This window comes from Lycorma delicatula, chromosome 2 (genome assembly GCF_047948215.1).
Source record: "Lycorma delicatula isolate Av1 chromosome 2, ASM4794821v1, whole genome shotgun sequence".
Classification (NCBI taxonomy): domain Eukaryota; kingdom Metazoa; phylum Arthropoda; class Insecta; order Hemiptera; family Fulgoridae; genus Lycorma; species Lycorma delicatula.
In genome coordinates this window covers 1,635,857-1,650,546 of record NC_134456.1, presented here as the reverse complement: position 1 = coordinate 1,650,546, position 14,690 = coordinate 1,635,857, and the positions used below count along the sequence as shown (strand labels likewise).

General features: G+C 32.5%; 1 protein-coding gene across 6 annotated transcripts in view; it reads left to right on the top strand.

The window, feature by feature from the left end:
• LOC142320410 (stAR-related lipid transfer protein 3-like) overlaps positions 1-14,690 on the top strand; it is a 207,669-nt gene that overhangs the window by 184,601 nt on the left and 8,378 nt on the right. For 5 of the 6 annotated variants that reach the window (XM_075358122.1, XM_075358120.1, XM_075358117.1 and 2 more), the window contains 3 exons: positions 6,080-6,184; positions 8,788-8,957; positions 13,792-14,332. In XM_075358122.1, coding sequence (XP_075214237.1) covers positions 6,080-6,184; positions 8,788-8,957; positions 13,792-14,188 — 672 coding nt within the window. In that variant the 3' untranslated portion in view covers positions 14,189-14,332. Of the gene's footprint in view, positions 1-6,079; positions 6,185-8,787; positions 8,958-13,791; positions 14,333-14,690 lie in introns of those variants that run through there. The other variant, XM_075358123.1, reaches the window with a different exon arrangement.

The window sequence follows — 14,690 nt, the reverse complement described above, 5'->3', positions numbered from 1 at the left end:
CCATGTTTATTTTTCAATTTTTTATATATCCATAAATATAAGTTTTATCAAACTAAAATATTAAGCCTTATTTTGAACAAAATGACATTTTGTTAACAAATAGCTGAGTTATGGCAGAAAATTTATGTTGTAATTTTGTGTTTGTTTTCATGTCCACCACTTTAGGTTCAATTTCATTAATTGTTTTATTTATCGTTAATTCTAGTATTGTAAATTAGTATCAAATTAAGTAATAATTTACTCACAATAAAATCGAATATTACATAATAATAAAACAATCGATATTACTTTTACACTTTTGAATAATTTTTCTACAGCGACTATTACTGCTGATCATGTTAATAATGTTAAAATGAAGCTTCTTTCAACAGGAATGGTGTTCAAAACTACCACAAACAGTGTATCTGCAGCAACAAGAATCTTCATGGTACCTTCCAATTTAGCCATCAACAAAGATTTTCCCTGAACATATGGGCAGGTATTTTTAATGACTATCTTTTGGGTCCTGTCATTTTACCAAATCATTTAATTAGAGAAAATTATCTTGCTCATTTGGCTGAAAATCTTCCACATTTTTTTGAAGACATATCTCTATAATTAAGAGTAAGTTTCACCATGACGGAGCTCCAGCACATTACAGTCAGTCGGTATCAGATTTCCTGCATGAAACTTTCAATGAAAAACAGATAGGCCATGAAGGGCCAGTGTTCTGGTCTGCCCAACCACCTGACTTAAACCCTCTTGACTTTACCTGTGGTGCCATTTGAAACATATTGTTTATTCAACTCCAATACTCAACATTGAGGATCTTCAGCAAAGGATCCAAAATGGATTTCAAGAAATTATGAATAATCCCAGAATTTTTGAACGGTTTAGACAATCTCTCGGTAAAAGACTGGAGACTCGTGTAATTTCTGTTACTGGGCACTTTAAACCTCTCTTTTATCTTTTAACTGTTTATTTAAAAAAAAGGTGTACCTGATGTTCTATAACAATTAATGTAAGATTATCACAGGTAGTTGTTTTATTTTTTTAATTATTAGGTTTATTATTGTAAGAGAATTATTAATTAATTTGATACATATACATTACTAGAATTAACAATAAATAAAAACAATTAATATTTAATTTTAAATACAGACTTTTGGTCAGGTGATTTTAGAGTAATTAACTCAGCTTCAAATAATGGGCAGGCAGGAGTAGGTTTCATAATGAACAAGAAGATAGGGAAGAGAGTAGAATATTTCAAAACACATAGCGATAGAATCATTGTAATAAGGATAAAATCAAAACCTAAACTGACAACGATTGTTAACGTCTATATGCCTACAAGCGCCCATGATGATGATGATGAGGTAGAGTGTGTATACGAAGAGATTGATGAAGCAATTAAACACGTAAAAGGAGATGAAAATTTAATAATAGTTGGAGATTGGAATGCAAGCATTGGAAAAGGCAAGGAAGCAAATATAGTGGGTGAATACGGGCTGGGCAGAAGGAATGAAAGAGACGACCGACTTATAGAATTTTGCATGAAGTATAACTCAGTAATTGCCAACACCCAATTTAAAAACCATAATAGAAGAATATACACTTGGAAAAAGCCAGGCGATACTGCAAGGTATCAGATAGATTATATCATGGTTAAGCAAAGATTTAGAAATCAACTCGTTGACTGCAAAACTTACCCTGGAGCAGACATTGATAGCGACCATAATTTGGTGATAATGAAACAGTAACAATTGAAGAACATAAGAAAGAAGCCGTAATAAGAAAGGGAGTCCGACAAGGATGTTCCCTATCTCCGTTACTTTTTAATCTTTACATGGAACTAGCAGTTAATGATGTTAAAGAACAATTTAGATTCGGAGTAACAGTACAAGGTGAAAAGATAAAGATGCTACGGTTTGCTGATGATATAGTAATTCTAGCCGAGAGTAAAAAGGATTTAGAAGAAACAATGAACGGCATAGATGAAGTCCTACCCAAGAACTATCGCATGAAAATAAACAAGAACAAAACAAAAGTAATGAAATCTAGTAGAAATAACAAAGATGGACTGCTGAATGTGAAAATAGGAGGAGAAAAGATTATGGAGGTAGAAGAATTTTGTTATTTGGGAAGTAGAATTACTAAAGATGGATGAAGCACGAGCGATATAAAATGCCGAATAGCACAAGCTAAACGAGCCTTCAGTAAGAAATATAATTTGTTTACATCAAAAATTAATTTAAATGCCAGGAAAGATTTTTGAAAGTGTATGTTTGGAGTGTCACTTTATATGGAAGTGAAAACTTGGACGATCGGAGTATCTGAGAAGAAAAGATTAGAAGCTTTTGAAATGTGGTGCTGCCAATTTTCATATCCGGAAAACTCACTTCTGACTTGTAGAGCAAGCCCTAACAGATTATGATCTATATCAGATGTGAAAATATTAGAAGAAAAGATTATGAGAAGAAAAAATTATAAGCTTTTGAAATGTGGTGCTAAAAAGGTTCATCAAATATTTAATAAATACAAATATTTTTATTTAATTAGTAAACTTAAAATTCAAAGAATAACAATAAATATAAATAAACACGTCATATATCTTTATCACTTGTTCATAAATAAGATTTATATAAATTACTGGAGGTAAAAGGTTGTAGAGGTAGAAGAATTTTGTTATTTGGGAAGTAGAATTACTAAAGATGGACGAAGCAGGAGCGATGTAAAATGCTGAATAGCACAAGAGAAACGAGCCTTCAGTAAGAAATATAATTTGTTTACATCAAAAATTGAACAATCAGAGTATCTGAGAAGAAAAGATTAGAAGCTTTTGAAATGCGGTGCTATAGGAGAATGTTAAAAATCAGATGGGTGGATAAAGTGACAAATGAAGAGGTATTGCGGCAAATAGATGAAGAAAGAAGCATTTGGAAAAATATAGTTAAAAGAAGAGACAGACTTATAGGCCACATACTAAGGCATCCTGGAATAGTCGCTTTAATATTGGAAGGAAAAAATTGTGTAGGCAGGCCACGTTTGGAATATGTAAAACAAATTGTTAGGGATGTAGGATGTAGAGGGTATACTGAAATGAAACGATTAGCACTAGATAGGGAATCTTGGAGAGCTGCATCAAACCAGTCAAATGACTGAAGACAAAAAAAAAATTAATATTTAATTGAATTGAATGTAAAGTGAAGGACATGAAAACAAACACATAATTACAGCATTAATTTTCTGCCATACTTGGCTATTTGTTAACTAATTTAAAAAAATAAAATGTCATTTTGTTCAAAATAAAAGGCTTAATATTTTAACATACATTTTAATAAAACTTATATTTACGGAGATATAACAGACTGAAAAATAAACATGGCTGCCATTTTGTAATTTGCAAAGGTATTTAAGTCCTGATTTTTTTCTAATTTTACAACTTTATTACAAAGACGCTTACAAAATATTAATGTTATTCCTCTATCTGAACTTGAGATATAAATTTTGATATAACAATAACAAAATGGCAGACAGTGGGAGAACGAAGGAAAAATTGCCATTTTTTCTAAGGATATTTTTTGTTTAGTTTTACAAATAGGATCTGAAAAAGTATAGCCAGCCCACCATTTTAGAAACATACTATATATACATTAAATACAAGGTTTGCTCATAAAAAATTCAAACTTTTTAAATTATGCGTCGACGTCTGCAGATGTCATACTCTGGCCACTGTGTACACCTAGCAGCATATCTTGGTAACATATCACATTTTTTCTGGGTTCCGATCTATGTGTTAATTGTCTAGCAATTATCGATTGAGTGAGGTTGTGCATAAGCTGCTCAACGAGTTAGTGAAAAAAAACAAAAATGCAGGAATTGAAGGAACAATGCATTTGTTTGAAGTTTTGCATAAAACTATTGAGATGTTCTTGAGGAAATTGTCATCCACAGTTGCATTTACAGGTAGTTCCTGACAAACTTCAACTAGATTCTGCTTCTGGTCATCTGTCCACAAATGCAGCACGAATTTTCCACTGATGCAATGCATTGCAAGTTTTTCACACGGGATTTGATGGCAAGATCATACACTTATGCCAACTTCTTCAGCAAGCTCAGTTAAACAATGAATTACTGCACGCATACTGTGAACATGTTGGTCATCTATTGATGTGGAAAGTTGTCCAGTCCTTTGGATCTTCAGCAACTGAACTTCTGCCCTCCTTAAAATGCTTAAACCAATCCTAACACTGCGTTCGGCTCATGGAGTCATCCTTGTATGCTTGCTTAAGCATTTGGAATGTTTCTGTGAAAGTTTTCCCAGTTTTATGTAAAATTTCACAGACACGTTCTTCTAACTCCTTTATTTTTGCTCTTTCACTAATCTGATGAGCAACTAAAGCATAGATCAGAACCCAGTAAAAGGCAATATATTACCATGATATGCCATTAGGTGCACACAGCTGGAGTACACCATCTGCAGACATCGATGCTCAATGTAAAAAGCTCCGTCTTTTTTTTAACAATTCTCATACAAATACTGCATATTTTCTTAATGACACTTTAAGATTTTTATACTGGTGATTCAAAGAAACAGGAAATTTAAAAAATTAAATAGCGTTAATGAAAAATTTTTTTTAGAAAATGAATTTTATTTCATGTAATTGTACAAATGTTACCATTTTAGGATACATACATTTTAGTTTATTTTTTAAAGATGACATCTTCCAAGTGACCTCCTCTTCTACGTAAACACTCACGAAGTCTCTTCGTTAAATTGTTCATGGTTTGACGTAACACCTCAACTGGAATTTCCAGAATTGCTTCTCGGATCTTTGCCTTCTTCTGTTGTAGCAGGTATACTGTGGAACACTTTGCTTTTAAGGTGACCCCCACAAAAAGTAATCACAAGCTGAGATATCAAGCGATCTGGGAGGCCATCTAATGTCACCATTTTGTGAAATGACACGTTGTCCAAACAATCGGTGTACAGCTGCCATCGATATTCGTGCAGTATGTGACGTTGCTCAGTCTTGTTGAAACCAGGCTGTGTTAAGAATCGGTGGAAATCTCTTTTGTTGTTCCACAACAAAGGTTTCAAGCACGGCTACGTAACGAGCCGACGTCACTGTAATCGCAAGACCGTTGTCATCCTCAAAAAAATAAGGGCCTATAACACCGTAAGATGACAAAGCACACCGCACGGTCACTTTCTGGCTGTGCATGGACACTGGTGTAGCTGCGTAGGATTTTCTTGTGCCCAGTATCTGAAATTTTGCTTGTTAACAAATCCACTGAGGTGGAAATGCGCTTCGTCTGACATCCACAGTTCGTGAACAAACTCTTCGTTATCATTTATCTTCTGAAGCATTACATTACAGAATTGTGCTCGCACAACTGCATCGTTCGGTTTCAGTTCCTGGACGATCTGCAACTTGTATGGATGGTATTGCAAGTCCTTCACTAACATTCTTCGAACACTTGAACTATGCGATTGTAAAGATGCTGAGAGACGGCGGATTGACCGATGTGGACTTCGTGTGACAGCATCTTGTAAAGCTTGAACATTCTGTGGTGTACGGACGGTTTGCTCACGGCCTGGAGGTTTCTTTTTCATCGCCGAACCGGTTTCCTTAAAATTAGATATCCATGTTTTAATTGCATGTGCTGATGGAACACGGTCGTGCCGTCCCAGATTAAAATGACGGCAAAATTCTCTACGCGCTCCCTCCACACTGTCATTGTTTTTGTAAAACGCTTTGATAGCAAATGCAATTTACGCGCCACTCCAAGGATCCATGACAACTAAATGGCAGGTTAGGTTAGAGAGGCTGGCGCCACTTATCAAGTGGTATCAATCGCCCACGGCTACCAACACAACTTTCAAAATTTCCCGTTTCTTTGAATCACCCTGTATTAGGTTGTTTTAAGTAATGATAGTTTTTTTATGCTTTAAACTTTGATAAAATTATCAGGTTTGGTTAATAAATAAATAGTATCTTTATCGATTGTGTTATTTAATGTTAACTAACATTACAGTTGTAATTTTATACATTTTAATTAGACTTGCATTTAATTAACAGTTATTCTGATTTTCTAGATCACGTTAGATTTAAGCACAGAGGGATTGATGACACTTTTGTATGATGACTTTGAAAACCAAAAAGAGTGGAATACCAGTGTGATTGAATCAAAAGTCATTAAGGTATATAATTTTATATTTTTGTATAATAAAATCAAGATGCTTTTGATTTTTTTTTCAATAATTTTATTGTTATTCACAGCTCAATGAAGCTGTTTCGATTTAATCAATACTTTTATATTAAAGTATGTTTTATAATGCACATCATATAAAGTATCTAATTCAAATGAGATTAATAACTGCAAGCCATTTCAAAAGAAATAATTAGAAAAATGTAGAAAATTTAGTTGAAACGTCGATTGAAAATTTAAAAGTCTAAACTGTTACTGTTTTATAATCCTTTGTTATGAACAAACATGCAACTCCACTGCCCATACTGGAATAATGTAGACTTAAAAGATAATTTATTTTAAATATCATTGTTGCCAACCGTCATAATTTATTATGTTTTTAATTAAATCATCCAAATGTGATTTGGTTATTCATCATTTAGTATTTTTGTTTAAATTTATAAATGTTGTATATTTTAAGTATATATTAATTTATTATTGCAATAGCAAACTTCCAAATATCTAAATTACTTTTGCAACCACTAATACTATGTGTACATTGCAACATATGATCAGCTGATTTAGATAAACCTCTGTTTTTGTTTTTATAAGCAGTGTAATGTTCAGTAAATCTTTTTTTAAGTGATCTGGTAGTTTTACCGATATAAATATTATTACATTCATTACATCTAATTTTTATATTCCTCTTTAATACAATATTTCAGATATTGAAATTGAAATAACATAAACAATATAATAGAAACATCAGTTTGTAGAGGTCAATATATTTCAAGTGTTCCAAAAAAACATAAGCGCTTGACCAGTTCCAAAAAATTTGTAACTTACCCGCTTGTTTCAGGATTGTAAAACTATTTTTTTTAAATTTTTTATTTAAGCAGTTTACCCTTGGCGGTCGTTTTTTACGGTGCGCACACTTATTTTTGTGATTGTAAGAGTTTATGGAAAACATCATATCTAAAAAACTATTGGTCCTGGAAGAATGAAACAAAAAGCAATTAATTCTCAAGGTAAAAGATTGGTTCAGTGGTTTATTTACATATCTCTCTTCTTTCTATGAGAAATTGCCAATAAATTTGAACATGAAAAACTGTGAAATTTCACTTTAGTTAATTTTTTCAAGAGGCAGGAATGGCATACACAGTTTGAATTATTCTTTTACATGTATGTATGTGTTATTAGTTTTACCATAAATAATATTAATGTTTGATATTCAGGGTGTCCGATATAAAACGCAACCCAACCTTATATTGGTAGGTATTGAAATAATATAAAGGCATGTGTAAATGTAAATTTTTTTTTTTTTGTTTTCAGTCATTTGACTGGTTTGATGCAGCTCTCCAAGATTCCCTATCTAGTGCTAGTCGTTTCATTTCAGTATACCCTCTACATCCTACATCCCTAACAATTTGTTTTACATATTCCAAATGTGGCCTGCCTACACAATTTTTTCCTTCTACCTGTCCTTCCAATATTAAAGCGACTATTCCAGGATGCCTTAGTATGTGGCCTATAAGTCTGTATCTTCTTTTAACTATATTTTTCCAAATGCTTCTTTCTTCATCTATTTGCCGCAATACCTCTTCATTTGTCACTTTATCCACCCATCTGATTTTTAACATTCTCCCATAGCACCACATTTCAAAAGCTTCTAATCTTTTCTTCTCAGATACTCCGATTGTTCAATTTTTGATGTAAACAAATTATATTTCTTACTGAAGGCTCGTTTCGCTTGTGCTATTCAGCATTTTATATCGCTCCTGCTTCGTCCATCTTTAGTAATTCTACTTCCCAAATAACAAAATTCTTCTACCTCTATAATCTTTTACCTCCAGTAATTTATATAAATCTTATTTATGAACAAGTGATAAAGATATACGACGTGTTTATTTATATTTATTGTTATTCTTTGAATTTTAAGTTTACTAATTAAATTAAAATATTTGTATTTATTAAATATTTGATGAACCTTTCTTAGCAAGGAAAAAAATTCATATTTTACTGCTTGCAGCAGGATGTTCAGTTGATACCGTACTTGAATTAAAGATTCCAGTTTCATGCGTTTCCAACTTTTTAACTCTAAAATATTTTCATATTAATTTATTTAGATTTCAAGTTGTTAAAGTTGAATTTGTTTGTACGAATTATTGTAATGATAACAGATTTATTGCAAATCTCCTACCAAATCCACAAATGTGCTTCTTTTCCAAAAAAAATCCAGAATGTGATTTTTTTATGGCAATTTTAAAAACCGTATTTAGATGAACTCTAAATTCATTTTTATCACCATTGCTTATTTTTTTATAACTTTCTAAATTTTACTTTTTTGAATAACTTTTTTTTTCATGTCTGTGAAAAGAAAACTGAAAATAACATTCAACTGTTGTTTTATCTTTTTTATACAGAATTATTCATGATTCTAATTGTGATATTTTCTTGAATTTTTTTCTTTTTTGACTACAGTAACACAGTAACATCAAACACCAAGTTGTATGAAATATAGATTATAGATTTGTCATTTTATTACCACTAAATTTGTGTTAACTTTTTCTTGAAATAATCATTTTATATGTTCCTTCTATCTGTTTTTCATTATAGACTTTGGATACTCATACTGATATAGCATATACAGTATCTACCAAAAGAGGACCTGTAAAATCCAGAGATTTTGTTGTGTTACGACATAGAGCTGCTGTAGGTACTTCCTTTGTTATAGCTTCTGTTTCAATTGAAACACCTTTAGTTCCTGAAGATAAACAATATGTTAGGTTTGTAAAAACTATTTATATTTTATATTTATTAACCATATCTGTAGTTTTTAATTTCTTACTACTCAATTTCAAGTTTGTTTTATTTTACATCGTAATTATTTTTTTATTAGTATAATTTATAGTGGAATAAAATAAATCCTGACTGTAACAGTTTTCTTACAAAAGTCTAATAATAATTACGACATCTTTGCAAGTTAATTTATTTTAATTATGAGAAGTTTAAAGATAGTGCTTCTAGATTCTACTGATCATAATTGTGGTATTTCAGACTGTTACTGAATAATAACAGTATAAGAGAAATTACAAATATAAAACCAAATTATAAGGTAAATAAGATTTTTATTAAAAAACAAAAATCCCAACTACTAATTTTATACTTCTTCTTCTGGCACTACAGCTCGGCATAGGCTTTGGCCTCCTCCATGATTCGTCTCTAATCTTCCCTGTTTCTTGCCTCTTCTCTCCATCTTTTCACCCTCATCGCTCTCAGATCCTTTATTACAGCCTGGAGCGAGCCCAGAGAAAACCACAATGATGTTGCTTAAGGGCCGATTGGCTACTTCCCAACGAATCCGGGTTCGGATGGCTGGTCTCCATTCAGTACATTACGGCTCAAAAGTACCTGGGTGTTATCCTTGATGGGAATTTTTGGTTCAAGGAATATCTACAGTATGTTGCAAAAAAGGCTGCTGATGCTTTTAATGGAATCCATAGAGTCAATCATCCTGATTGGGGATTGAATTACCGTACCATGCGTATCCTTTACAAAGGTGTCAGCAAACTTATTATGCTGTATGCTGCGGCTGTCTGGGCTCACCGCTTGGTTTTTAGGTATTGCACGGCCATTTTGCTGCAGGCCCAGCGACTCCTCTTGCTGGCTATTATAGAACAGTCTCATGGGAGGCAGTCTGTGTTATAGCTGGAGTGGTTAATGAGCATAAGGAGAATGCTGCATTTCCAAGGTAAATAACCTATTGACGTCAGAACGAAAGTTGGAGATTGAAGACCATGGCCTTGCATCTTGGCAGGTCAGGTGGGACGAATTCCCTATAGGTCGCTACATGCATGGTATGTTTCCTACAGTATCTGATTTAAGTGTGATTGGATGGATCTCCCCCAATCGGTATATCACACAGTTTCTCTCCAGACATGGTGCCTTTCAGGCGAGTTTTGCTAAGTTTTGTTTGGTGGATTCAAATCAATGCCTGGATTGTGGGACTGATGATACAGTGGACTACGTCCTCTATGTCTGTCCCCGATATGAGGTCAAATGTTCACGAGCTGTTAGGGAACTTGAGAGAATACATTCCTTTCTGGATCTCCATATGAACTGGATGATCTGCAAGGAGTGATCTATAGTGACTGATTTTCTTCATGCCCTTGTGGTGTGTAGGTCTGCAGAAGGAGTTTAGTCAAGCTATTTGATTGTGGCAGGATCCCGGTTGGCTAGGGTATCCGGCAAAGAGGCGCATTGGCATCATGCCATGGTTATATTGGTATCGTTTATGATTTGATTGGGGTGGCTGTGTGACCAGGGGCGTGGCTTTGTTCTGCCGGTGGCAGTCCTGATTATGACTTGGTAATGCCGCATAAGGCTTCATGATGGGACCAGGTAAGGGTACAGGATTTGTCCCTGACTCCTGCACGGGCGGAATGAGATTACATTCCCTTTGTTAGGCGACTTAATTTGGTCAACTTATTTGGGTGTAGATGTGAATTCTGTGTTGCGTAAAACATAATTTTGATTGGTATGAGTATAGCATTGATTAACTTTCAACTTGTTTGTTTTTCTGAGGCATTCACAGTCACAAACGGTGCTGTCAAATTTGGAGAAGGCACAGGGTCCATGGTTTCGGTTAGTTGGTTTGAGGGAATCAGATAGGGTGGGTGTGTAAATCTCTGTTTGAGGCCTACATGAAGGCAAAATTTGATTTGTATTTTACTGATCCAAATGTCAGCTGAGGCATTTACATCGGTGGCATCCTGACTGAGGCCTGGCTGATGACTGTTAGAGGGTCTAAGGACGATCAGTTAGAAGGTCTAAAGATGACCTCCGGTAAAGCCCCTCTGGGCTCGGAATGGGTGGTGTGGTGATCGGTAACATCACAAGGTGGGTGTGTCTTCTCCCCTGTGGGGTTGGAATTGTGGAGCCAGCATGTTCTTGGCCTGCCTCTTATCCTAGTCCTAGTCTTGTTCCTCTATCCGTTATCCCTTGTTGCAATATCTGTTTTGTCATTCTTTCCAAGTGACCCAGCCAACCAATTCTTTGTGACTATTACCCTTACAATTTTTTGTCTTGCAGTATTCCCTCTATTTCCTGATTTCTTCCTATCCTCCATGTTCCTATTTCAAAAACAGGTCCATATATTCTCTATATTATTTTCAGCTTTGAAGGTGTTCACATGGTAAATAATAATTCTACACAACTACTTAGAATAATTATGAAAAAGAAACAAAAAATAGATAAACCAGTTATTCTTTCTTTTTTTACAGGCATATTTTCAGGATATGTAAATTAGTTAGCGATGTGAAATTTAATATTACTTCTACATTTTATGTTGCAGTCAGGTGTAAGTGAAGGCTACATGAGATGGTGACTTTAATAGCCTTCACTTTGTTAAGACTAACAGGCGCACCCAAATACAACATAAAATGAAGTAATATTACATTTCATTTTGCTGACTAAATTATGCCTGTAAGAAAAGAAAGGAAAACTTGTTTATCTATTTTTTAACAAAAAAAAAAATTAACAAATTTTTCTAGGTAGATGTGTATAATTAGTAGTCAGGGTTTTTATTTTTTAAGTAATTATTTTATTTAGTGCGTTTTTGTTTCCATAACTTAACCATTTAATATACTAGTCATCTTGATATGGTGCTGGTATAAGTTTTTTTTTTTTTTTTAATTTTAGAAACGTTCTGTTAAAATAGAAATTTGTACATGCGTATGTACTACTCAATTATTTGTATATGTGTATAAAGCATGTATGTGCTAGTCACCATGCGTTCCTGCTTCCTTTTGCTGAGCACATTTTTCACTTATGTCTCGAGTACAATGAATTTTTTTCAAAACTCAAAAAAGGTAAAAGGTGTTTCTTTTTTATCATTTTATAGGATAACATAATTAAAATTTGAAAATAGTGTAATTTTTTTATTTTGCCCCTCAATGTAGTTCCCCTCTTCTAGATAATGCAGTTTAAGATAGCTTACATTATTTCCAGATCGAAGACCTGTTATTACCCAAAAGTTGGTTGTAATTGGTTGGATCTGTGAAGCTAGAGAAGGGAACTACTAACAAAAATATATGAAAGTTAAATTCATTACCATTCCTTCTAAAGACATAATCAGGTCAAAATGGATGTGTTTAAAGTCCATATTATTATTATTATTTGCAACTGGACCCTGTTGGATCACGCAAAGCTTTTATGATTCAGTTTTTGGCATTTCCAAATGGCTTTCATTTTTAAACTCCATATTAATTATTTAAATACAAACACGTGAAATAATGTTAAGTTAAATACATTAAATATAAAACAAATTACTACAAAATAGTCCCAAATTTAGAAGCTGCTATTGAAAACTATTTTGAGCACATGCTTAAGAACACATTGAACAGAATGCAGATAAGTTGTTATTTATTTTTACTTCTTTGTACGAAGTAAAGGAAGTATTGTGATCGTGAAAAATTTCAGATTTCAATGGAAATATTCATTTTGACCATCCCTGAATCTATTTTCACTAGTTTCGGCATAACCTCTGAATGTACATATGTACGTATCTCGTATAACTCAAAAATGATTAGCTGTAGGATGTTGAAATTTCGGATATAGAACTGTTGTAACATCTAGTTGTGCATCTCCCCTTTTGATTGAAATTGACTGAACCGAAATAGCCCAAAATCCAAAAAAAATGGATTTTGAACTTTTTCATAACTGCAGTAATAAGCTTTCATTGAGAGCTTTTCAACGATATATTACTAGCGGTACTTATTTTCATTGGTTCCAGAGTTATAGCTAAATAAAATTTTAATTAATGAAATATTTGGATCTTACAAGTGATCTTACAAGCGTATCGGTTTGAATCAGTTTTCATCTCCTTTTTTTTAACATTGTTCTTTAATTTATTTTTTTAACTTAATATATTGATTTATTAATAATTATTAACCCGTGATTGTAGAAAGATTTTACAGTAATTAATAATTTAATAATAATAATAACAACAAAAAATTAAAAAAAAATATGTAAAAAAATCAGAAGTTATTAGTGAGATCAAATTTTGTGTACTTTTAAAAATGTGTATGTGTAATTTAATCAGTGTACAAGGAAGTCATGTGATGTCCACATCAGATTTTTAATTATTACTTTTTTCTGTAATCTATTAACAGTAATATTGTTTCTGTAAAAGATATATGTTTAATTGTATTTTAAATAAATTGATACAAAGTATTTTTTAAATGGTTCAGTAATTTATTCAAAATGCAATGGGAGCAAAATAAACCCCTTCTTGGAAGTTAAATTATCGTATTCAGTTCTATAAAAAGAGTTCAGTTTACAGGTTGGTAGAGGTAAATATTGTTATTTTTTTTTAAGAATAATTGATTTTTGTTTAACAAAGATTGCACACTTTCATATACATAAACACCTAGATAAGTTAACATTTTTAATTTTCTGAACGTCGATAAATGATTTATTTTTATGCGCATCAAACAGTGATCTGATAGTCCATATTTCTGGAAAATTTGTACTATTTTTTTTAAACTGTTATAAAAATGTTTAAGATGAATAATTTTTTTTTGATTGTAATTAAAACAAAACTATTTTATATTATTTCAGAGCCGAAAATGGCCCAGGATGTTTTGTAATTTCACCACTGCTTGGTCATGGTTCTAATTGTGAACTCAGATGGCTAATAAACACTGATATTAAAGGATGGATACCACAAAGAATCATTGATGCTGCTTTCACCTCTTGTATAGATACTTACATCTTGGATGTTCGAAAAGTAGTCAAACAAATCAAAGAACTCCCAAGGTCAAGTATGAAATTATTACATAAAATTCCATCTATGGATACAAATGTTATTCCAGTCAGTTCCAGTATCCTGCTTAGGCAACCAGAGACAGAGTCTTCTCAACATTCACCTTCTTCTTCTGAACATTCTGATAGTAGATCTTCTTCTGTTTCAAACAAAAAAAATTCATCTGATAGAAAGAAAAAAATAAGTAAATGAAGGAAGGAAATCGCATTAATTCTAAACTCTGTCCTGTAAATCAGCTACTTGAATATTATAATTTTTAATGCTTTAAAAAATACTGAATTACAATGAAGTTTATGACTGAAGTTTTACTGTGTAAAAGAAAAAATAATATTTTAAGTAAGTATTAAATATTTTATATGTTATTAATTATTAATATTTAATGCTGATTCTTAATATTTCTGTTTATATATAAAGTTGCTCAAGTTTATCAGTTTTCTATATTTTTATAAATGGATCAGGTATAATAGATAAATTTGTTTTATAAGAAAAATGATTTTTAGGGTTTTATAATTGGCATCACTATACTAATCCGGTGAAAACTTGTTTCATTCTGTCTTTTCTTCATCGATGAATTCTACATTCTTCCATCACTTCGCTTGTAAAAACAAAAAGCTCTGCAGGACGAGGTATTTTGTGTTGACCCTCTAGCATAGAAACTGTGGAATTAAGAAAAGGCATTTGGATACGCAAGGTT